The 26851-nt window shown below is 38.9% G+C and overlaps 1 protein-coding gene across 2 annotated transcripts in view; it reads right to left on the reverse strand.

The window, feature by feature from the left end:
• The window catches only part of LEPR (leptin receptor), a 95565-nt gene extending 73482 nt beyond the window's left edge, over positions 1-22083 (reverse strand). The window contains exons 1-4 of one of the 2 annotated variants that reach the window (XM_045291732.1): positions 21916-22083; positions 11959-12018; positions 6992-7312; positions 4003-4126 (exon numbers count right to left, since the gene is read on the reverse strand). In XM_045291732.1, coding sequence (XP_045147667.1) covers positions 4003-4126; positions 6992-7312; positions 11959-11998 — 485 coding nt within the window. In that variant the 5' untranslated portion in view covers positions 11999-12018; positions 21916-22083. The remainder of the gene's footprint in view (positions 1-4002; positions 4127-6991; positions 7313-11958; positions 12019-21915) is intronic. The other variant, XM_004699363.2, reaches the window with a different exon arrangement.
• Between the last annotated feature and the right edge of the window lie 4768 nt (positions 22084-26851).

The raw sequence follows: 26851 nt of genomic DNA on the forward strand, positions 1-26851 counted from the left end.
GTTTTGCCACTCACACCACTGGTCCTATAGGGCTCATCCGTCCTGGATTCCCTGTATTTTCAGTTCCTATCTGTACCAGTGTACCTCCTCTGTTCTAGCCAGACTTGCAAGATTGAATTCGAGTCATGGTAGTGGGAGCGGGGAGGAAACCTTTAGGAACTAGAGGAAAGTTCTATTTCTCATCATTGTTACATCTGGAGATCCCCTTGCAGAGGGGTCTCGGGGAGGAGATGAGCCAGTCTTTCCTGTCTTTTTAATGACCTTTTGCTTTCTCCATTAATGATGGCCTCATCAGGTCTTCTGTCATTAGTATTCAACACGTCAAATCTGTTATTGCGATGTTCTCTAAAGTAAGATGGGATAGCGTCAGGGTCGTATTTTAGTTCCTGTGAACTTGTTTTCACTTTCTTCAGCTTTATCCTGAAATTACATATGAGAATTGATGGCCTGTTCCAAAGTCGGCCCTCGTTTAATTTTAGCTGCTGATATTGAGCTTCACCATTGTGTCTTTCCACAGATGTGGTCAATTTTATTTCTGTGTATTCCATTTGGGAAAAACCACTTATATAATCACCTTCCATATTATTGAAAAAAGGGTATTTGCTATGAACAAGTCATTGGTTTTGCAAAATTCTATCATGCAATCAATCTCCAGCTTCATTTTTGTCACCAAGTGCATATTTCCAACTACGGTTGGAATGGCGTGGCATTCATTGTCAGAAAGGATCTTGCTAAATCCATCATGAAGTACAATGCTATCTGTGGACAGATTATATCTATCCTATCCACCTTCAATGAAACCCAATCAATACAGATATTTTTCTGAGCATGTCCTTACATGTATAGAGATAGTAGAAAGTGGACTTAGCCAGACTGATTTTTTGCAAGTAACTGCCTCAGTGGATGGATACAAATAATAATAATAACCGAATACTCAAATGCAGTTAAGGGAAATAAGCTCTGGGTCACTATGGTAGGTAGCTTCTAACATGGCTCCCAAATGATCCCTTCCTCCTGTGTGTTCTCTTTCTCAGGCACACCTTAGTCCTCAGAGTAGCACCTGCACTTTTCAGGCCTTTGAAGAGTTGAAAAGGGCAGGGGTTACTTTGAGAACTATGGCGCACCTGACCCAAGCCATGCCATTGTCAATCCATTCATGCTGGTGAAAGTTGGGCGTTGAATAAGGAAAACCAAAGAAGAATTGATGCATTTCAATGATAGTACTGGCAAAGAATATTGAAAATACCATGGACTGCCAAATGAACATGTCTGTCTTGGAAGAAGTGCAGCCAGAAGGGATGGCGAGGCTTTTTCCTCGTATAATTTGGACATGTTATCGAGAGAAATCAGTCCCTGCTGAAGAACGTCATGCTTGGTAAAGTAGAGAGGCAATGAAAAAGAGGAAGGCGGTAGATAGGATGGGTTGACACAGCAACAATGGGCTCAAACTTAAGAAAAACTGTGAGGATGACCCCAGATGGGGCAGTGTTTCATTCTGTTGTACGCGGGGTTGCTATGAACTGGAACCAACTCCACGGTAGCTAACAACTGAGTATGTGCTTAATCTAAAATGTGTTGAATCTAACAAACTGAATACCAAAAAAAAGTGATGGGATATCACTTCCAAAACCAGGTTACAAAAAGATGGACTTTCTTCATGCTCACTAGCATGTTCTCTGTCTCTCTGTCTCCCTCTCTCTTCCCTCCCTCTCTCATGCCTGTTGGCTCACTCTAATAGAGCCCATTTGCCATGCTGTCAGCTACCTAATGGAGAGATCAAAGTAGCAAGAAACTAAAGGAGGCTTCCATCCCATAGTCAGTAATAAATGAAGTCGTGGTCTAAAAACCCATGTGGAACTTGGAAGCCAAGTGAGCTTCCAAGGCTACCTGCAGTTGACCCTGAAAATGACTACAGCAGACACTTGCACATAGTCTTCAGAGACATTGAGGCAAATCCTCTAGCTGGATCCTTGACCTACAGAAACTGTAATAATACATTATTGTTCTTGTCAGCCATGAATTTTTGGAGTATGCATTTTTAATACTCCAAGTATAGAAATAGTTAACAAGTACAGGTGTTGGTAACCTAAAATAGATTGCCACCCTAACAACGGCCTCATTTCTCATTCTTGTCAGTATCACCCCAGCAAAGGTTCTTCACCAAGCAGCAGCAGTTGGCAGCAGCAACCAAATTCTCTCCTCCCATGTTAGAACCAGTAACAGTCTGCCTCCTCTGAAATCCCTGAAAGTCAGTTGTTTGGCATCCGCTCTGCAGAGAGCTGAGCTCCAGCTCTGCGAGATCCCGCCATCAAACTGCTGTGGGGCCAGGACCTATAGAACGTATGCTAACCACGTCCAGGGTCAGCAGCACATCCTCAGCAGTCAGCTTTCCTCTTGTTATTGCTCCTTTTTCTTCTATTCCCCTTAAGCAGCTCCTGCTAAAGTGTCCATTACTTATACCTTGGTGAATAGATGGATATTTTTCAGCTTTGATCATACCATTCTGCCGTACCTGGCAAAATTGACCGCCCGTAGATAATTTTATTTCTTTCCTAATAATTTCTTGAGTCATGACTACATTTCTAGACAGTAATTAGCACAAGTTTTTTGAAAGCATTTTGGCAATATTTATTCACTCTGGCAACAGTTGGTGAGCTTCTGTGTGAATATTATCAAGAGTTAGTGCCTAGAATTAGAATTGCTGAATCATAAGCGATTCAGAGCAAGTGCTATATGTGTATCTCCAGTAACTGGAAGAGAAAGGATTTGAACTCAAATAGGCTGATTCTAAAATCTATCTAGAATCAAGCTTCTTCAGCAATGATTCTCAAACTTTCGCTCCATTAAGATCATCCAAAAAACCTTGGAAAACACAGATCGACAGTCCTCACTCACAGAATTTCTCTTTCACTTATCTTATGTAACACTAGAGAAGTCAACGAGCAGTTCCTATAGAATAATTATCCACTTCTTGACACCCTACTGCGCACACAATTTCTTGTTAGCTTTTTCATTTTTCTTTGAAAACTCAACCTTTCCTTCCTTCAATCAGCCGCACTCCTCTCAGCTCTCGTTGGCTGGGTTACCTAGCCCCAACTCAGCTCTACCATAGACAGATCACTAACTGTCCCAATGACTACCACTGGCCTGTGAACGCCTCGAGGACACATCACAACAATCCATCTTTATCTGGGCATTTTCTAACACACTGCCCTTCACATAGTAGGACTCAACTGCAGAATTGAATACACTTTTTCTCCTTACGCATCAAATAAAAGAACAAGGAGGAAGAATTTCAAGAAATTAAACTCACAGTGAAATGGTAGGCATTATCAGAGTTATTAGAAAACTTGAATGATGCCTTAGGGTCTCATGTGACCCGCAGGGCCCCAGGTGTTTCAGAGTAGAACTGCATAGAACTTCAAGATGGTGGCCTTTCTTCCAAGGTACCTCTGCATTGACTTAAGTCACCGACCTTTCAGTTAGTAGGTGATGAATGTTTAACATTTTGTGCGGATCAGGAATACCAGGGAAAGACATATTAGCTGTTAGAGTTATAAATGTGTGGCTGTTTGAAACACCACCTGGGCTGCCAACCTCAAACAAATATTAGGTACCCATTAAACACTTACTTGTAACACAATAAATATGTGGAGAATAAATCTACCTGAAAACAGAAACTTTTTTTCCCTTTACAATTCAAATGTCTAAAGTTCCTGAAATAAATTCACAGTTATTTCAGAATACATGCACATACCTATTTGTAATTTGTATTATCTTGCTACCTAAATCAACAGGGGGAGAAAAGAAGGAATCTAATGGAAAAGAACATTGGTATAAAGAAATAATACACAAATTGCTCCCTCAAGCTGAACATAGAATGAAAATGAAATGTAAGGTTGAGAGATGTTTTATAACTCACTTTGGTTTACGGAAGTTCTAACATACAAAAAAAAAACTTTGCATACTAGAAACCACCAAATTAATGTAGTCGGTACTTACAGAACATATAAAAGATGAACATTAAGATCAGAAGTCTTGAAGGAATTCTCAAGTGATGGCTCTACATAACAGATAAATAACTTCAAGTCCTCTTTCATCCAGTACTGTATGTTCCAGTTTGCACCTGAATTAAAATTAAATGAAATTAAATCTGAAAAACATTCTGAGCAACTCAGCGAAAGAGAAAAGCTAAATTAAATGTACCGGTGTTCTGATACCACTTCCTCTGCCACTTAGAGAGAAGGCACAGGCTCTGGCTAGTGGGGTGAGTTTTCCAAGTCCTTTTGTCCCTATCGCCCAGTTTCCTTTTTTTATACAGTACAAGAACTGAATTCTATCATTGACTCTTAATTTTTTAAAATCCATACCTAACCACCTAAGCAGGACAAAAGATCTCAAAAATCTCACCAATCTCAGTTCTCTCTCACTTTCCAAGGTGAAAGTCGAAGTAGAGGCACATCTGGCGTGATATTTGTGTGTCTGCTCTAGCAATAATCCACAGTGGTTGGGCTCTGAACTCTGATGCATCTCTTAAATTAGTTGGTGACCTTTATTTACATGTACATGAAAACCCATGACATCATGGTCATTCCCAAGAGCTAAATACTTTGAGCATTTCAAAGCTCACCAGAAAGGCTTTGATTTGTCAAGTTCATTCTTACCATAGTTAAAAATTAGTGAGTTGGCTAAATCCTCTGACAACTTCAAATAGTGCTTCATTTACATTCAAATTAAATAGCTATGGGCTCAGGGGGGGCAATGGGAATTACAATGATCTATTTGCTTTAAAGGTCTAAATTCTGGACATTTATGTTTTATCCTAAGGAACCCTGGGAGGTGAGTGTTGGACTGCTAACTGCAAGAGTACCAGTTCAAACTCACCTGATGGAAGTTTAGGGCATTTGCTCTTGACAAGATTTACAAAGGTTGAGAAACACTGTATCGGGTCTCTATGAATCAGAATCAGCACAGTGGTAGGAGGCTTGGGATGTTTACACCTTATACCCAAAGTGCCTGCAACATACTACAGATATTCACTTCAGCTAACAGAAGCTGGTACCTAATCAGGGTGCATTTGCCTTCTAAGAAACAGTTGACAATGTCTAGGGATATGTTTTGATTGTCAGGCGAGAATGTTACTAGTATCCAGTGGTAGGGTTCAGGGATACTGCTAAACATCGTACAATGTCCAGCACAGAATGCCCACAGTCAAATGTAACAGGGCTGAGGTCAAGACACTGATGAACTCTGCATCTCTCCTTCACTGCCATCGAGTTGGTTCTGACCCAGTAAGACTCTTTACGACAAGGACAAGGGAATACTGTGTGGTTTAAAATCAGGGTGAGTGTCGGGGTTGTGTCCTCTCACCATACTTGTTCCACCAGTTCCCTGAGCGAATCATCAGAGGAGCTGGGTTATATGAAGAAAACTGTGGCATCTGGATTGGAGGAAGGCCTGTGGTATGCAAATGGCACAACCTTGCTGGCTGAAAGTGAGGAGGACTTGAAGCACTTTCTGTTGGAGATCGAGGATTGCAGTCTTCAGTCTGGATTGCAACTCAAAGTAAAGAAGATCAAAATCCTCACGACTGGACAAATAGATGATATAATAATAAATAGAGAAAAGGTCGAAGTTGTGAAGGATTTTGTCTTGCTTGGATCTACAATCCATGCTCATAGAAGCAGCAGTCAAGAGATCAATAGACCGATTGCATTAGGTACATCTGCTGCACAAGACTTCTTTAGAGTACTGAAGAGCAAGGATGTTACTTTGAGGACTAAGGTGCGCCTGACCCAAGCCATGGTGTTCTCCATTGCATCACATGCATGTGAAAGTTGGACACTGACTGAGGGAGGCTGAAGAAAAATTGATGCATTTGAAGTATGGTGCTGGAGAGGAATATTGAAAGTACCATGGACCGCTGAAAGGATAAACCTATCTGTGTTGGAAGAAGTAAGGCCAGAGTGCTTCTTAGAGGCAAGGATGGTAAGACTTCATTTTACGTACTTTGGACATATTGTCAGGAGAGACCAATCCCTGGAGAAGAACTCCATGTTTGGTAAAGTGAAAGAGTAGCAAAAAAAAAAAAAAAACAGGAAGGCTCTCAGTGAGGTGGGTTGATCCGGTGGCTGCAGGAAAGCATAGGAACAATTGTGAGGACGGCGCAGGACCAGCCAGGGTTCCGTTCTGTTGTGCAGAGGTCACTAAGGGTTGGAGGTGATTTGGTCATACCTAACAACAACAATAGGACAGAGTGACTGTCCTGTGGGTTTCCAAGACTGTAACTCTGTACAGGAGTTGAAAGCCTCATCTTTCTCCAGCAGACCAGCTCGTGATTTTGAACCGCTAAACTTGTGATTATTAGCCTGACAGGAAACTCACTACACCACCTGGAATCACTCTCCCCTTACATAAGCCTGCTCTATCTACTTAAGCACTCCTGTAGGTCTCTTTAGATGACTATGTCCACTGAGTGGACTATTTAGCTTTTCTAGTAAGATTTGAAAATAATTGTGTTGTTTAAATGCAGAATTGTCAGCTATATTAATTACATTCCATAAGCATTATGTTTTACAACCAACTCCCCTGGATTTAAAATGGATATTGGTTACAAAGACATTCCTTGCTTGAACAAATATTGTTATTTTTAAATATTGGAAATGTACCTAATATCGCAGTATTGTTATTCTTTTGATAATTCATTTTTTTGACAAAAATAGAGGTGTACTTTTCCTATTTCAAAGTAAGGTTAGAAGACTACTAAGAATGCACTTATTTCCCTTTGTAGATTTTTATCTTATTGAGATGGGGGGGGTATAAAGTCATGCTTGATCACATTACCTGACTGACCTCACCTGAGTGCAATGTGATGATAACTGTTAAGAAAATTCCATAAGACATTTGCTTCACAAACATTTTGAAAACTGACAACAATATTGTACGATACACTTAAAAAGAATGTCTAGTCCATGGAACATTAAATACTTACCTGTTTGCTGGGATACTAAAGAATTTACACTTGAAACAAGTGTCTTCTCGTCTGCAGGATTAGAGCATCTTTTCTCTTGCTCACTCCAAAAGCAACAATGGAAAGTAGTTTTGGATGGTAAGTTAGAAAAGTAGGCAGCACTTGAGTTAAGTTTAGCTTCGACACCAGCCTCATAATTTTCATCCACACTTGAAGTGTTCTTTGACAGCCCAGTGTGCAAGAGGAAGTCACGAGTTGTATTTGGTGGCATGCAAGACAACTTAAATCTCCAGGGAGTAATAGGATATGGCAGGTTAAGTGCAGTTATCACATAAATAAACTCTGTTAAAATATTTAAAAGACAGAGAGTTAATCATTTTGAAAACCAGATAAATGGGAAATATCTGACTAAGCTAAATGCAGTTATCGCATAAATAAACTGTTAACTTAAGAGGACACATAGAAAAAATATTCAGGCACTTTAACAAAGATACACAAGTGGGAGTTACTCAGCTTAAACCATGTTATGTTCACTCATAATTATTTAACTTTCTACGTGCTCAGTCAGTGCCTAATGCATAGCTCTGTGCTTCTACTTTACAAGGTGTTGTATTGGAAGGGGTACATTTATTTATAGAAAGAACTCCTGTCTCTGGCATCCTTTCTTGGAAATTCACACTTCATTTTATTCCCATCAATTTAACATCTTACATTTGCATTTTAATAAGAGTAAATTATAGTTAAATATTTTTTATTTTCCTTTTCTGCAACCTAATTATGTTAACTAACTTCCAGGATAAGTGGGAAACATGAAAGTGAACAATTATATAAACAAATTCAAAGTGCTGTTTTAATATTAATATTTCTTAAAGAGAATATTTTTTTCCTTAATGATTTGAGAAAGAGGTTGCTTCTGCCAACAGGGCAGCTGGATGAGCTGAATCTGCCCACATCCTCAGGATAACATGGCATCCTATATGACATGAGCTTAATGCCAAGAACTGATGCAGCAAGAGACTTCTTACTGGAAACCATTTTCACTTTTTAAACATAGGAAAGTTAAGAACGATTACCGTATATACTCAAGTATAAGCCAACCCGACCATCAGCAGAAGCACCTAATTTTACCACCAAAACTGCATTAAAGATGTGCTGGAAAACCCGGCTTGTACACGAGTATATACAGTATATAACAATGTACAGACAAAGTCATCAGAAGTTAAACTCATTTGTAAACACACTGTTGAAAATAAAATCCACTATAATTATCTCTTAACAATTGATAGTTCTCCAGAATGTTTTTCACAAGTGACTCAAATAAATGAATCATTGAAAAAAATAAGTAACAAATATCTGAGCATTTTTAGAAACAGTACTGGAGTCTAGTAGTTAAAACACTTGACAGCTAACCAAAAGTTCAGTGACTGAAAGCTCTCAGATACACTATAGAGGAAGACCAGGCTTCTGTGAAGGTTACAGCCTAGGAAACCCCACAGGGTGGTTCTATTCTGCCCTGGAGGTTGGCTTTGAGTTGGAATCCATTCAACAGCAATGGGTTATCTTTTATAAAATGACAATAAGCTTTTTTCTAATATAAAATTACCATAAAACCCCTACAAAGTGATTAGCTAATACTGGTGTTACCACAAAGATCTCCTGTGGCACTGTTGGGTAAATGTTGGAACTGCTACCCTCAAGTTTGGCAGTTCAAACTCACCAGCAGCTTCACAAGTACAAAATGAGGCTATCTGTTCCCATAAAGATTTACAGACTCAGAAGCTATATTAAGGGTCACCATGAGTTGGATTTGAGTCGAAATCCATGGGTTTAGTGTTATCCTGTATATTCAACTAGTATAGAAAGGGAATCTTAAAGAAATGTGGGAAATGGAAGAAAAAAGAAATCAAAACAATCCATTCAAAAAATTTAAAACTACAAATATATGCTTGCTAAACATCCCAATAATACACAGGTAATGACCATTTACAATATGTTTCCAAACCCTCCTGTATATAAATTAATATAAATATGGGTAGGTATCAGAAGCAAAAATAAAAGCAGGAAGAATTAATATAATTAATACCACTGTGCCCACATTGATGACAATTTGGTATCATAAGATCATCAAAGTGAAGATTCGGTTGACTAAACTGAAATTAGCCTAAAACTTTAAAAGAAGCATTTGAAATTTAAAATGTAGCAATAAGCTTCACAGACATAGCAATAATTGAATTAGTTTAATTAAAAGATAATTCTATTTTTGTATACATGCTCCTTGCAAACTATCTCTTTCTTTCCAAAAAAACCCCGAAACATGAAGAGTCTAGAACATCCTTCTGAAGACATACATTATCACAGTAATGACGTCCCCGCATCTCTTCTGCATCTCCAAACCGTAAACCTTTCAGAAATCCCATATGACCAAATAAAATGGAATTTAATAAAATTAGAGTCCACCAAACGAGAATGGGTATATTATTTCTCTTTATAATCTCTCCTGACATGATTTTTGGGGGTGGAGGGTAAATGTGCAACCATGAGCAACCTTGGGCATGTATTTCCTATAAGCATACAGATGACTACAATGAGAAAAAACAAGAGCTTTCTACACAGCAGGAACACCTGTAGGGAAGCTCCTGAGAGTTCAAGTAGTCAAGGAAATACTCAAAACTCGTTGTGCCACAGGTAAGGGCTGCCAGATAAAATGAGGCTTGTTTGTTAAGGATATCCTGATTTGCAATCCCAAAACTTGAAATCCAGCCTAAACTAGGTGATTTGGGGTTTGAAGAATCAGAATATTACCACAATGCAGAGAGAAACAAGTGAACCCGGAGCACACCATATTTATCAGTGATGGGGCACTGATTCCAGAGAGGACTGCTGTGATGCCAAGCTGTTAAAACCACAACAAAGCACTACCATAAAATCTGTTCTCTTCTCTGGAGGATGTTCCAGAAGAGGATTAAAGAAAGAACTTGTACACCTTTGTTGCTGGTGTATTCAAGGTGTCATTTTCTAAGGGACATGTTAACCTTTGAAAATAACCCCTCAGATCATCATACTTGTCGTCATTTACCAGAATCCTCATGGGGAATAACATTTGCACTGCCATCTCCATTTGGAGAACGAGCCCTTCATTTTGTATTATAGTTATTCATTGGACATACTATCACCAAGAAAACTCCTTGATGCAAAGAAAGTTTTGACTGTTTATTAAACTAGTTACTTAATGTGGACATAACAGAAATATCAAAGTTCCAAGCCTGGGTGGCTTTAAAAAATGGGAATTTTAAAGGGTAGAAGGCTCTAGGGGAAGATTTTTCAGTGGGCCACAGTCCCATGTGTTCTGTAGCAGTGCTCTGAGATCCAAGGCCTCTCTCCTCCCTATTTGTTTCTTTCTGTGTCTATTCGTTCAGTAACTCAAAAGTAATTAGGTTAAGAACCCAGTTACTCTCCTATGTCCTCATTAACAAAAGAAAAACTTTATTTCCAAGTAGGATGATATTCACAAGTACATGAACCAGGACTTCAATACATATTTGAGGAGTACAAATTTTAATTCATAACAACTATCATCGGATATGTGTGTGTATTTCAATAATGTTGCATTTGCTAAATACCAGACTTAAATGCCATTGTCCCTTGTTCCTACGCAGATTTACAGTATGTAGGAGCCCTGACATGTCAGCAGTAGGTCAGTGGTTTGAGCCCACCGGGTACCCCTCAGGAGAAACACGAGGTGATCAGCTTCCATAAACACTGACATCGGGAAATCGTATGGTGCAGATCTACTTCGTCTCACAGAGTCATTCAAACTGACAGTTTTAATTTATACACAGTAGAAAAGATTTTCTTTGATTCAAATGAAAATGAGGTTAAAGGACATGGCCAAATTTAGCACAGTGATCCAAGGTGCTAGTAATCAAGGTAACTGAGTGCAAGTGGAGGAGGAGACATAGGGGAACTTTCTACACTTTCTGATTAATTTCTCTGTAAACTTAAGACTTCTCTTAAAAATTTAAGTTTTGTGTGTTTGTTTAATTTTAAAGCAAATGACAGATTTTGGAAAAGTATTTGAAAAGTATGATAAACTATTAAGATTAATACCAACTATATTCAGAAATGTATAAAAGTCAATTAAAACCACTAATACTCAATTTTTTAAAATGGTCAAAGGATATGAACTAGCAAATCATAAGAAATATAAATGGTTAATAGACAGTGCACAAGTTCATTAATAAATTAATAAACTTGAAATGAAATGCCATATTTTCTTATCCCACAGGGCCAAAACAATGAAATGAATGATAATATGTATCTTTGGTAAACATGCAGTTGGGTCTGTAAATCGTCCAAATCTGTACCAGAGAGATTTCACAGCTTCTATCAAATTTTATTATCAGCATAGAAATTCCTCTTTAGGACTTAATCACTAAAATACTGACTCACACAGACAAAGATGTAAGTAAATGAATTTTCAAAGCAGTAGTTCTTTGTTACAGACCACAAAAAGTCTACCAATGAGAAACTGGGCAATTAAATTCCTAATTTAAGATACATTTATATAGCACATTGTCCTGTAACCATTAAACAAATAAGCAAATCAGTAGATACTGACAAGAATAGCCACTGTGATAAATTGGAAAAAAAAGTTAAGTATTAAAAAAGAAAAGGCAGATAATGTGTATGGACCAATTATAAGTTGGAACTGTATGTGTGTGTGAGACAGACAGAGAGCGTGTGCGCACACTCTGGAAGGCTAGATGATCAGGTTCGTTTCCAGGAGGTTGGAAAGATTTTACATTTTCACACTTTGAGGGGGTAGGAATGGATTTTGAGCTTCAGAGTTATATTTATGTTTGATTTCCATGGGATGAGAAAAATTTCTAACTGAAGATGTAAAGTTCTAGTAAGCAATAAAGGAAATGTTGCCTGTATGGGCAACATCTCTACATGGGATCTGGACATTCAAATAGCAAGCAACTTACCCAAATGCAACAAAGCTGCAAAGAATTTTTGCCAACTCATCTTACTTCAGAGAAGCAAACCTGAAAAACAGTAAATATGAAACAGTAACATAAACAAAGATATAATCACTTTTATATGTGCATGAGTTATCTGTGGAAAACATTAGAGGAAAGGGTTATATAAGAGAAATCTTTAAACTGTAATTCCCTGAATCCATATGAGAGATTCCTCAGATCAAGATACACATTGAGATAGTTAAAGTTATTGTGCCAACCAAGCCGATAAACACATGTGGGGATGTGGAGATACATGGCTCAGTGAGCCTCACCTTTCTAGTTCTCGGGTCTCTGGCTTTCTGATGGTCAGACCAGGGCGCAGCTGCCTTAGCCAATTCCCTGCTTCAGCTGGCAAGGCTCACTTACTGCAAGACAGCCCCGAGGAGATGCCACATGGACCTACCCTGATGCAGCCCTGGGTGCTGGAGCAGCCCTGCCAGAGATGCTTACGTGCTCACTGACTCAGCTTTCCTCCAGCAGTCGGTGTCATTGAGTGTGTTTTGTGAGATGGAGGAGGGCTTTTTGGATTGGTGTCAGACATATGGGCTAATGTTGGCCTTGTGGGCTTGGGCAGCACTGGGTTGGAATGTTTTCTTGATGTGCACTTACCCTTTATATAAAACTCTCTGTTATTCATATGAGTTTCTATGGATTTGTTTCTCTAATGTAGCCAGCTTAACACAACATGGGGCACTTATGCCTGTGAGCATGCTATCTTAAAATAGTTGAGTTTATATAGCATATAAATAAAAACATTCAATATTCCTTTATGCCAAAGCAAATCTGAAAGGGCAGGTATTATGGGATAAAACAGTTTTTATCTGAACAAAAGTGATCCATCAAAAACATTGATTAGATATATAATTGTCAATCTAACATCATTAATATCATAGTCCTCATATTTTTTCATGTCGTTTTTAAATGTCTTTTATTTTCTAAAGGTTCTGTTGCTACCCCGATTCTGCAAAGTCAACTATTATGCCCTTTGCAATGATAGCACATTTATTTCCAATAAATAGGAAGAGAAGTTCCAATGTGCTTCCGGAAACCCATCATTCCCAGAAGAGGTGGTATTGGCATTGGAGAGACATCTGTCATTCAAGGGAAGCCCGGTGGCTTAGTAGATCGAAATGACAGAGATAAGGCCAGTGAAAGCTTTCCCATGAATTCTTTTCTACTTTGAAATACATCACGAATAAAATTATTTGTACTATTATGTCATGGATCAGAATTGCAATAAACCTTAATACATTAGGCTTGGGTAGATAATGAAACACTAAAGTGTTCTGATGTTCCAGTCTCTGCATAACTCAACTCAGGAATGTCATTCACGTGCAGGTGATCTGGGAAAAACCCTGAGCTGGTGAAAAGGTGCAATTAAGGCTCTTCCACGAGTCAGCAGTAGGACTGAGGACTTTACCTCTCTAACCCTCAGGTGCCTCATCGACAAAGCAGGTTGTTGGATCATCTCTAGGCTTCATCTCTGATTACAAATCGGAACTGCCTACTATTCAGTTCCCAATAAAGGTAAAATGATACTTAGGGGAAACCCCAAGTCCATGTAGTTTACGTTGTGTTCAAATATATCTTTGGATCACAGGACACCATGTGAAGTATAACCTGACTTAAAAACCTAGTACAACATTACTGCTTTAATTAAAGCCAGTATGCACGTCCTCTATTTCAGACTAAACATTACATTAAATTATCCTGATTTTTCTTTAATGGGTGAGCAGAGTGAAGAGTGGCATATGACATAGGTTTGCGTCACAAAAACTACGTTGATGGGAAAACTGGTACCATATTTTTTTTTGCTCAGCTGGTCAAATACCCCTGGAAACAAGTCTAACATTTCAGGCACCAGAATGTGTGCTGGCCAGTAAAACAGATGATAAAAACATTTATGGACTGGTAAACTTGATTTTCAGATTATCATTTTTCAATGAGAAGGTAGGAACATTATATAATGGTATCACACTGTTTCTTTGGAATTTCCAGAAATTGGTTCAGTGTATAATCTTCAAGATAAGGTCATATTAAATGTTTATAACTTCCTTCCTGTTATGTATGCCACTTGTCTTTGATATCAACTATTCTCATAAAATAAATTCAAGGGCAAGCTTCATAATCAGGCATCATAAATACAGCATATCACTAAACTAAGTGATTTGATTGAATTGGCTGTGACCAGTAAGTCAGTCCAACAATGGACTCATTTTTAACTCAACTGATCTTTTGAGTTAGGTGACCAAATAGATCAGTTGTTTTCCTTACATAGGACAACTATTCTTTAACAATAATGTCCCACGCAAAGCAAACTATTCTGATGATGGAATCCTTGCAGCCTGGTTTTACTCTTATGTAACGGAGAAACAATCAGGAATGTGAAAAGGGAATAGTGCAACCTTGGAAAGACTAAAATCAGTGGTGCTTTACATAGAGCCAAAAACTAGACCAATAAGGAATAAAGGCGATTTACAAAGACACATATAATGCTAAAAATGGCCCAAAAGTTTAAAAAACCATGAGGAAAATAGGAATCGACTGGAAATATACTGGTAGCATAATAACCCAAACACATACCATTAAGTTGAATTCACTACCTGGGTGTGCCATACACTTATTTTAAGCCTTTTTGATCAGATCGCACAATTACAGGTGCACAGTTCTTAAAGTAACGTGAAACTGACTATTCAGAAAAAGGGATCAAACAGTACTAAGACTAAGGCCAGAAAGAAAGTGTCCCGGATTCATTCATAAGACGATAGATAATATCCTCTTTATAATATATTTTCCTCTTGTATGTCTCTCCCTGGCTGTTCTCTCCTTTACAAGACACCACACAGAAAAGCTTAGGACTCACCCTCCTTATCTACCTCCATGTGGAATGGAAGGAGAGCCACATTCCTCAATACAGGGTTGGGGACATCAACACATCCATTACGGGACACAAGTCAATCCATAATCCCGCTTAATTAATCACAGAAGAACATTTCATATATTTGGGGAAGGACTAACTAATTAAATCACCGGACTAAACTACGATCACAAGTTGCTAAGGAGAATAAATCAGCAAGGATTAGAAATCGAGACGAGGGTCTTTGGTTGAGCTCGGAGACCAGGAATCTTCGGAGGTCTTGTCATCCACTGGACTACGATTCCAGAGGAGCAGTCAGAAAAGACCCCGAGGCTTTAACGAAGTGCTACCCACCAAAGTCACAATTGGGTAGAATGATTAGTTATTCTAATCATTAGATTAGATAGATAGTTGTAGTGAAAAGCACAGACTTGAAGCAATTAGGATTGCCTGGAATGCTCCGCCCCCTAACTGTGTGGCTAATGATTTCACATCCTTTAAGATTGGGCTGGTATGCAGCCTCTACCAAATTTACGAGCGCTCTAACACTCTGTGCTCTAAGTGTGCCCTACGGATTCCCATTAGGGTAGTGCCATTGCAGTAATTTACCTGCTAGTGTCTCAGGATAGACTAGGGTACTTGACACTAAAAAAAAAACAAAAAACAACCCCACAGCAGTGGAGGCAATTCTGACTCATAGGCACATAGAAGACAGAGTGGAACTGCTCGATTCAGTTCCTGAGGCTCTACGTCTTTATGGACCCAGACTGCCTCATCTTTGTTCTCGAAGTTGCTGGTGGGTTCAAACTAGTGACCTTTCAGTAAGCATCCCAGTGCTTAAACCACTTTGCCACACAAGTTTCCTTACTTGGCAATTGGGAAGATTTACTCTAACATCATTTCACTTATTTTCCAAACATTTGTTGTTACCAGTGTTTTAAAATCATGAATGTACTACTATTGGTAACACCATTGCGAGACTGTTAGGATGATTATTTTTCTACAGAATGTTTTATTTTATTATTATAAATACTTAATAATATTTTATTTTACAGAAGGTACTAAGGTACAGACATGTTAAGTAATTTGTTTTGGTAAGCACAGCTAAGAGGTACTAGACCTAAAATTCAAGCCCAGGCAAATTGAATTTAAATTCTATTTTCCACAACACGATGCTATGTTGCTTCTCACACAATGAGTTAACATTTATTGAGCATTTATTATGTGTACAACACTTCATGCGCACAATATTATCTAGTCCTCACAATGGCATGCAACACCAGGATTCCCAATCCTAATGTTGTTGTTGTTGGAGGTGCCAAGGGGTCAGTTTGGTACAACAGAAGCAAACACGACCCTGTCCCGCACGTTTCACAGTTGTTCTTATACTTGAGCCCATTGGTGCAGCGACGGCCAATACATCTTGTCGAAGGGGTTCCACTTCCTCACTGCCCCTCTGCGTTAACTAGCATAAAGGTTTTTTTCAGGGACTGGTCTCTACTGACAACCTGTCTAAAGTATGTGAGACAGAATCTCTAAGTAGCGCTCTGGATGCACTTCTTCCAAGACCCATTGGTTTCTTCTTTTGGCAATCTGTGGTGCTTTGAATATGCTTGCCCAGCACCCAAATTCAAATGCACAGATTCTTCTTCGATCTTCTTTTCTCAATGTCCAACTGTCAAATGCATATGAGGCAATGGAAAATACATTGGTTGAGATCAGGCACCCCTTAGTCCGAAAAGTCACCTCCTAGCTTGTAAATACTTTAAAGAGGTCTTGTGCAGCAAATTTACCAAACACAACGCTTCCTCTGATCTCTTCTTGACTGCTCTTTCCACGAGCATTGATTGTGGAGCCAAGCAAGGCGAGGTGTTTCATAACCTCAGCCTTTGCTCCATTTATCATGATGTTACCTATTGGTCCAGTTGTGAAAATTTGAGTCTGTTTCACATTGAGTTGTATGGTAGTTACATAATCTCATGTCAACTTGAAGGTATTAAGAGTGAAGGGGTGGGGTCTATCCTGTCAGTCAGGTCACAGCCCGATGATGCTTCCTTGTGGATGTGGCTTTCTCATGAGGGTTCCGGGAACTTCCTGTTTCTCCTAAGAGGTGGGTCACCCTCTCTCTCTGTTTCACATTCCTGTTGACAAGCCACAAGGAGCCACGCTGATGGAAGCCAGAGCCCTGGAGTTGCGTCCACTACCATTGGATCTACAAGACTTTGCACCCACTGGCCTGTGACGTGACTGTGTGAGTCTGAAGATTGATGTGTGGGCTAATATCAGACTTATAGGCTAACATTGAACTTATGGACTTGATCTGGTCTGAGCTGGGAAGTTTTCTTAATATACCATTACTCTTTGATATAAAGCTCTTGCATATACACACAAGGGGGTACCCAGAAAAAAACAAAATTGTACTAGGCAGAGCAGAACTTTCATAGTACACATATTTCCACCAAGCAGCTCACTCTTAGTGCACCCATGGTATTGTCTGGGAAGGTTCCCTCTGGTCACAGTGAATTTTTTTATAAAAGCAGTTTCGCTCAAACTTCACTTTGTGTGGTGGCTGATTTAAGAGAACAGCATGCAGCTATGAAATTTTGTTTACTGCTCAGGAAAAATGATGCAGAAAGTGTTGTGATCTTGAACACAGCTTACAAGGACAGCGCTATGGGAAAACTCAAGTGTAAAAATGTTTTTCTCATTTCAAAAAAGGTGAAATGTCAATTGATGGCAAACCTCGTTCTGTATGTCCGTCAACTTGCTGAAGATGAAAATGTCGACTCAAAGTGCATTTAGTGTTTGTTCCACCAGGTCAGACTGTTAATCAAGCTTTCTATTTAGAAGTTCTGAAAAGATGGTGTAACAGCATGCGACCAAAAGAACCCTGATTTGTGCCAGACGGGGAGCTGGTTTTGCCACCACAACAATGCACCTGCTCATGCAGCCAACTCAGTGTGCCAGTTTTTGGCCAAAAACAGCATGCCTCTTTTGCCCCACACACCTTACTCACCAGACCTCACTCCCTGCAACTTCTTTTGGTTTCCTCGAATGAAGAGGGACACGAAAGGACAGCAATTTGAGGATGTAAAAGAGGTGAGGAAACAAACGAGGGAGGTGCTGTCAACCATCCAAACAGATGAGTTTGAAAAATGTTTCCAAGAATGGCATTGCAGATTTGACAAATTTATTAAGTATAGTGGGGAGTACTTTGAAATAAGGTTGTTTTGTAAAAAATAATAATAATACATAGCTTTGGAAAAAAATCATGTTTGGGTGAGGGGCTACCCCCTCGTCTATGAGTGTCACTGGATTTGTTTCAACACAAGTTGTAATCCATGCTGAAAGCTGAAATCCTTAATCTTTATCAGCAAGTGCTTCAAGTCCTCCTCACTTTCAGCAAGCAAGGTTGTGTCCTCTGTATAACTAGTCTTTATATAATCTAGTTTCTCTGATGGTTGCTGAGCATACTGATTGAATAAGTATGGTGAGAGCATCACCCCTGAAGCACACCGTCCCTTATTTTAAACCATGCCATACCCCCTTGTTCTGTTCTCACAACTGCCTCGATTCATACACAAGTTCCAAATAGCACAATGAAGAGTTCTCGAATTGTCATTCTTCTCCAGGCTATCCACAGACTGTTGTTATCCACACAATCAAATGTCTTGGCATAGTCAATAAAGCATAGGTAAAACATCTTTCTGGTATTCTCTACTTTCAACCAAGGTCCATCTGATATCTGCCTTATTGGAGATGCTAAACAATTATAAGTCTCCTGAAGAAATAAAATCGCATTCTTCTTTTCTTTTTCTTAGAGTCCTACTAAAATTTCATTTCTATCACCCTTTTGTTGGAGCCTATATATTAGTAGGTGTTTTCTCTGTAATCCAATAGCATTTTATGTAATTAAATGGACTAACCCAAATCATAGCACTTTCCATTGCCTCAGATGCATGCAAAAGCTGCACAATGATTAAGATGTCAAAAAAAGATGATGGTTTTGGAGAAGACTATTAAATAAACCATGAACAACCAGAAGAAAAATAAACCATGGACTATCAGAAGGAAAAAATAAACGTGTTCAAGAAGCACAACCAGAATGCTGCTTAGAATGGAGGATGGTGAAAATTGATCTCACATCATTTGGACATGCTATCAGATTTGTCGCTAAGAAAGGAGGACACGCTTGACAAAGCAGAGGGGCAGTCAAACAGAGGAAGACCATCAATTAGATGGCCTGACACAGTGGCTGCACCAATGGACTCAAACACCGCAACGATTATGAGGATGATTCGAGCATTGTGAGGATGGGCGGTGACTGGCTCTGCTGTGCAGAGGGTGACTGGGAGTCAGAAAAGACTCAATGGGTCCTAAGAACATGAAAAATAATACATTTCACACAACTGAAAGGAAAATATCTATGGTAAGAAGAAGCAATAGTTCCCTGCCTCACAGGCTTCCTGGCCTCCAGAATAGAAGGCTTCTACAGGGTTGACCAGGCGTCAATCTTTACTGGCGCAGATTGCCTCCTCGGTTTCCTGTGGAGGAGCTGACCAAGTTCTGCTCCTACCTTTTCAGTGAGTGAGTGGCCAACATTTAAGCCCCTGGCTCACTGGGGTTCCTTTCCTGCCCCCACTCACTACCAATGGGTTGGCGTGTATTTGAAAATGTGTTGCTCTCTTCAGCTCTGGGAAAATTTTCTTTTGATAGGTCTTTGATCACTTTCTCTGTTTTCTCTTTTTCTGGAAATATTGCTGGTTAAATACAGAACTCTTGAATGTATGCTTTATGTTACTTTTTTAAAAATCATTTCTTGGGCAGTTCTACTCTGTCCAATAAGCTCCCATGAATCAGAATCAACTTGATGGTAGCGAGTGTTGGTTTTACATAGTCTACACCTTTTTTTTTTTGAGATCTGACACTAAAATATATTTCTCTGAAAAAAAATCATTTCTTTTTTTCTTAACAGGCATTAATTTTACAAGTGTATCTTGTATTTTCTCTTGAAATTTTTGCAACTACATATTTAATTTGTTAAATATCCTTTTTATTTGCTTTTCATAGCTATCAAAGTTTTGTGGGTACAAACTATCCTGTAATGTCTCTAAAGACAATTATTAAAGATTTCTTAGTTATTATCATTTATGATGTATCTCTGTATCTCTTGTTATCATTTTGAAGACTAAAAGTGAGCCTGACCCACATCTTGGTATTTTCAGTCACTTCACATACAAGTAAAAGCTGGCGAGTGAATGAAGAAGACCACAGAAGAATGGGTGCATGTGAATTATGGGGTTGGTCAGTAATATTGAAACTGCCAGAACAAGCAGATCTGTCTTCAAAAAGGACAGGCAGATAACTCCTGCAATTAGAAGGAAGGATGGTGAGACTGTGTCTCACCTGCTTTGGACATCCCAGGTAGGCCAGTGGCTGGAAGAGGACGTCATGCTTGGTAAAGTAGCAGGTCAGTGAAAATGACAAAGCCTCTCCAGGAGATGCACTGACACAAGGGCAACAACAATGGGCTCAGACAACTGAGAGGATAGCACGGGACCAGGCAATGTCCTGCTCTGTTGTGCCTGGGTGCACTGTGACTTGGAACAGACTCAACAGATCCTAACCACAACAACTCGCGGCTAAAATGAAAAAAGTTTGCTTTTAATTTCTAAGGTGCACAAATGGAGCCCTAGTGGTGTAATGGTGACATATTGGGCTGATAACCACAAGTCAGAAGTTGGAAATCCCTCCAGGGAATAAAGATCAGGCGATGAATCAGAGCACATTCTTAGTGCATTTTTGAGGAATTATTTTGTGACGGGACCACGTTAGTAGAAGAATATCCATAGTCAAATATTTCATATTGTTTTCAAAGTGGCAAATGCTTTATACCATAAGATAGAAGATATATATTTTTCATTTCTAAAAATGATATGTCTTTAGCAACTACTTGTTTGAATTACATAAAAACATCCATCCCAAGTGAAAAATGAAAGCAAACATACTTAAAATGACAAGGTTACTAGAAATTAACAAAGATATATTTATTTTACTAAGTTTTGATACTTGGAGGAATAGTGTTTTTCATTTGTGAATAAATAAAATGATTAAATATTGCTATTTAAGTGAAAGATAGATGCATGTTTCTTCAGCAGAAAGAAAAGCAAAAATTAGTGGCAGATGGAGCTCAATGAATTTAATTAACCAAAGCAGCAGAATTATCAGAATTGACAATTCTTTTCTTATTCATAAGCTTTTTAAAATCTACATGTGAAAGAGGAGTTCTATTTTTATTGTTGTTGAATTCTTTATTGTCAGCTGGGTGAAGGCTTACAGAGTAAATCCATTTTTCATTAAAAAATTCATATACAATTTGTGTCATGTTATTGATTAAAAGCCCCATTTGATGGTTAAATTGTATGCCAGTTTGGACCTGTGTGAAGATACAGATGAAGTCCAACATACCAATCAGGTCACAGCCTAATGACTTCTCCTTAATGGTGTGGCCTTTTTATAAGACATGTAATAGAGAACTGCTCCCTCTCTTGCCCTTCTCCTTCCTGCTTGACCGATTCCTGTGTGGCGCATGTGAGGCCCTCTACCCACGTGGTCCCCAGACCCAGTGAGCTGTCAGCATCCTACCACGTTCCTGCAGCCTGTGGATCCTTTTAACTGGGCACCCACTGGAGTGTGATCTCCCAGCTTTCCACTTCACCATCCTGGTTCCTTCCCCGGAAGCTGGGTGAGTGTGAAGACCTCCAGCTAGCTTCTGACCCATGGAATTGAGTTAGACATGGCTGGGCCACTTACTTGATATAAAATTCTTTTTTAATTCAAAGTTCTTTCTTATATATATATATATATACATACAAGTGCCACTGGGTTTGTTTCTTCAGAAAACAGCCTAACATACTACATGATGTAGTATCACTTAACCCAATGCAACCCTGTTTTCAATAACCACTCTTCTTTCTTTCCTAAACCTTTCAATCTCCTTAAACTTGTACTGGGGCAAAGATTATCCTTTTGATCGCAAATGGCTGATTGTTCTGAGTGCTTACCTTCCCAGGGACTTTCTGAGATCACTAGAGTAAGTTGTAAGTATCTCCTCTCAGTCCAATCATTCATTCAAACACTCACAGGGACTGTTTATTTCACAGTTGAATATAGTCTTGTACATAAAAATAACCCAGTGAATTCTCTCAGATAGAAATTAGTTAGATAATCTGTTTTTCATCTGAAAAAAAAAACAAAAAACAAAACATGTGTTTGTTGCTGTTAAGTGGTGTATTTATTCCAACTCAATGAAATGACACAACAGAACCAGGCAGGGCCATTCTCATCATCCTTATGTTTGAACCCATTTTTTTTAGTCACTTTATGTGTTAGACAGGGCTCTCTAGAGAGATAAAACCAGATTGCTGATAAGTTTAGCTGGCACAATAAAGTAATTCACTGTATCACTCCAGCCCCTAGTGGGGCTTCCTCTTTTCCACTGCCTGCCTGTTATACTGAGCATGGTACTCTTTTCCAAGAACTCTGACAACGCGTCCAAAATACATAAGAGGAAGTCTTGCCATCCTCACTTCCAAACAGCATTCGGCCATACTTTCTCCAAGACAGATTTGTTTATTCTTCAGGAAGTCCATGAAACTTTGATTATTCTTCACCAGCATCATAATTCAAATGTATTGATTCTTCTTCAATCTTCCTTATTCAATGTCCAATTTATTTATATATATATATATATATATATATATATATATAAATGAAATTGATTAAAAATACTATGGCTTGGGGTCAGGCACACTGTGGTCCTCAAAGTCACATTCTTGCTCTTAACACTTTAAAGAAGTCTTGTGCAGAATATTTATCTCCCCTTTGATTTCTTGACTCTTGTTGCCATGAGAATTGATGTGGATCCACGCAAGAAAAAATCCTTGACCATTTCAATCTTTCCTTCGTTTATCATGATGCTATTTATTGGTCTAGTTATGAGGATTTGGGTTTCCCTTACATTGAGTTGCAATCCATATTGAAGGCTTTGGTTCTTGATTTTCACCAGCAGTGCTTCTAGTCCTCTTTGATTTCAGCAAGCAAGGTTGCTATTTGCATATCACAGGCTGTTACTAAGCCTTCCTCCGATCCTGATGCCAAATGCTTTTTTATATAGTCTACCTTCTTGGAATGTTGGGTCACGTTTATTAGATCCAACAGAGTGCTCAAACTATAGAACAATATCATAGATATCACACACAAGAAAATTTTGCTTAATATCATCCAACAACGGTTGCAGCAGCATATTGACAGAGAATTGCCTGAAGTTCAGGACAGATTCAGTAGAGGATGTACAAAAGGGGTATCATCGCTGATGGTAGATGGGCCTTGGCTCAAAGCAGAGAATACCAGAAAGATGACTACTTGTGTTTCATTAATTATGTAAAGACATATGACTGTCTTGTGGACCAGAAGAAACTATGGATAACCTTGAGGAGAAGGGGAATTCCAGAGCACTTCATTGCGCTCCTTGGGAACTTGTACAGGGATCAAGAGGCAGTTGTGCAAACAGAACAAGGGAATCCTGCATGGTTTAAACCAGGAAAGGCTGTATCCTCTCACAACACTTGTTCAATCTGTATGCAGAACAAATAATCATAGAAGCTGTATTATATACCGAAGAATGTGGCATCAGGAATGGCTGGCGGAAGGCTTATTACCAGCCTTCAGTATGCAGATGATACAACCTTGCTTGCTGACAGTGAGAAGGCAGTCAAGCACTTGCTGATGAAGATCAATGATTGTAGGCTTCGGTATGGATTACAATGCAATATAAGGAGACCAAATCCTTACCACTGGACCAATAGGTAACATTATGATAAATGGAGAAAAGGTTAAAGTTGTCAAGAATTTTGCCTTGCTGGGATCCACAATCAATGCTCCTGGAAGCAGTAATCAAGAGATCAAAAGATATACTGCAATAGGTAAATCTGCTGCACAAGATCTCTCTAGTTCAGAAGAACAAGGATGTTAATTTGAGGACTACGGTGCACCTGACCAAGCCAGGGTATCCTCCATTGCATCACACGCATGTGAAAGTTGGACACTGAATATGGAATACCACAGAAGAATTGATGCATGTGAATTGTGGTGCTGAAAGTACCATGGACAGCTAAAAGCGCAAACCAAGCTGTATTGCAAGAAGTAGGATAAGAGTGTCCCTTAGAGGCAAAGATGGCAAGACTTAATCTTACATCCTTTAGACATGATGTCCCTGGAGAAGAGCATCATGTTTGGTAAAATAGAGGGCCACACAAAAGAGAAAGGCCTTCAATGAGATGTAGTGAGAGAGAGGATGCATCAATGGTCTCAGACATGGGAACGATTGTGAGGATGGCACAGGTTGTTGCAGTGTTTCACTGTTGTTTCATTCGATGGGCTGAAAGCAACTCAATGACGCCTTGGTACAACAATCCTCTTGGACTACAGTAATATCAAAAGAAAATATATTTTAATATTCCCCTTAAAGTTTATAATAATAACTGAAAAATTGTGATGTGCTCAATATGTTTATTGTCATATTTTATTCAAATTAAATTATCTGTTTTCCATATATCAGATTATAGATTTTTTAAGCTCTTTAAATAAATGTTTAAAGTATGTGCATATTTCAACATAGACTTTTGTCTCAAAATCCCTTCATATAGCTCATGAAAGGATGCTTAAAAAATAAACAAGCATGCAAATAGTTATTATCCACATTAATTGATTCAATAAATATTTTCAAATACTTATTGTGTTCCAAAGAGACTCTGGTGGTGCTCTCAGATTGGACTCCTAACCACCAGGTTTGTTGTTCAAATCCACCAGGCGTTCCAGGGGAAAAAATGAGGCTGTCTGCTCCTGTAAAGATCCACAGTCTTGGAAATCTGGTGTAGGATTTCTGAGTTAGAAGCTACTCAATGGCAGTGGGTTTAGTATGAGCTTTGCTGTGTTTCAAATAATTTATTTAAATGCCTACAATTAGTTTGTTCTTTTTTGTCTTCTTGCTCACTTAACATATTCATTTGCTGCAGTCAAATTTAGACTAGCTCATAGCAACCCTATACAACTGGATAGAACTATCTCTGTGGGTTTCTGAAACTGTTAACTCTTTACAGTAATAGAAAACCTCATCTCTCTTCTGCTGAGCAGCTGGTGGTTATCATATTCTCAATGAGGAGCCAATAAGTTACCTAGAACCCCTATTACAGGTTATAAAAAGTCCATGGAGGGGAAACAGAGGAATATGGCCTCCAGATAATAAGCACAAGAAGATTATCTTCTCAGCACCCACCAGGGAATTTCCACTAGGAGAGAGATCCTGTATTTCCTTGAATTGAGAAAATCAGCTTAGAAGCTAAGTATACCCAAGTGTTCTAAAGCGGGGGAGCAGGAATGCCTGCTGAAAGCCCCCTTTGCCATTGGCCAGTGGCACCAGCCTCTTCTGCAAGCTCCACTCCTCCCTCGTACAGCCAATTGTCCCTGGCCTCTGAAGCAGCCCAGCCAACCAAACCTCTGCCCTTACTGGTCTCTGGGAGCTCTCTGTTACAGCACATCTCACTGGCACTTTGGGGCAGCCATTCTCAGTATGCAAGCTACGCTTTTCACCATTTTCCCCCTTTCTCCTTTATTCTTCAGTGCCCCGCTCCCACCCCATGTGCCCTACCTGCCCCACATGCCTTTGTAAATTAGTGTTACTGAAAATGTTGCCCTATCGCTAACCTCCACTGTTCATCACCAGTCCCCATTATTTGTGTAAATAGTGTTCAGTCACTTAAGAGTTTAATCTGTACAAGTCAAAATTTCATATATTGGTGTTCATAGCTCATCTGTATTTGCATAATTTCCTTTTCTCAACAGTATTTTAAATTCTATACCATTGGCTAAATTAATGACACTATCAATAGAATTACTTTATACTCCAGGGGGGTGATTGACAATGCTCTTTAACATAATATGAGAATGATGTCTCTAAGGTGACCCAGAGACATAGATAAGCCATAGAGATATGAATGGATTTTTGGCCCACACTGCATTATAGCCCCCAAAGAACTATTAGTTCTTATGACATAACCCTGCTTGATGTTTGGCCTCATGAAGAGATCACTGAGTATATGGATGACATAGCAAAGCATGTTGAAGATGGTGCTCAGCTATCAGAGAGACTAGCACCTGGGAGCTTCAATTCTCGTCTCCAAAGTGACATCTTTGCTTTGTAACACTTAAAAGAAATATTTGGCAGGTTTGTTTAATGCAGTACATCATTTGACTTTTGACTACTGTTGCCATGCTCATTGATTCTAGATTTGAGCAAAACGAAATCCTTCACAACTTCAATCTTTCCTCTCTGTTTATGACGATGTTGCTCATTGGTCCAGTAGTGAAGATTTTCATTCTGTAGTCTCTGTGTATTTGTATCCTTCCATATGGAAGGTTGCAACCTTTGATCGTTATCAGTAAGAACTTCAAGTCTCCTTCACTTTCAGCGAGCAAGTTTGTATCATCTGCATATCGCTGGTCTGCTTCCAAAGTCTTTCTCCAATCCTGATGCTGAACTCTCCTCATATAGTCCAACTTCTAAGATTATTTACTCAACATAAAGAATAAGTGTGGCGAAAGAATAAATGATAACACACATGGAAGCACTAACGTGATTTGAAACTAAGCAATATACAATTTATCTGTTCAATGAGTGCTTTGTGATCTAGGTACAGGACCCACAGGAAAACAAAAAAAAGTATTCTAGTATTCTCATTCTTTATGTTATTCATAATTTGTTATGATCACACAGTTGGCTATCTATAGTCTATTAACACAAGTATACATCTTTTTTTAATCATTTTATTAGAGGCTCATATAACTTTTATCACAATCCATACATATATCAATTGTGTAAAGCACATTTGTACATTCATTGCCCTCATCATTCTCAAAAAATTTCCTCTCCACTTAAGACCC

The sequence above is a fragment of the Echinops telfairi genome, unplaced genomic scaffold (assembly GCF_000313985.2).
Source record: "Echinops telfairi isolate 266 unplaced genomic scaffold, ASM31398v2 ScPeMD7_443;HRSCAF=831, whole genome shotgun sequence".
NCBI lineage: Eukaryota > Metazoa > Chordata > Mammalia > Afrosoricida > Tenrecidae > Echinops > Echinops telfairi.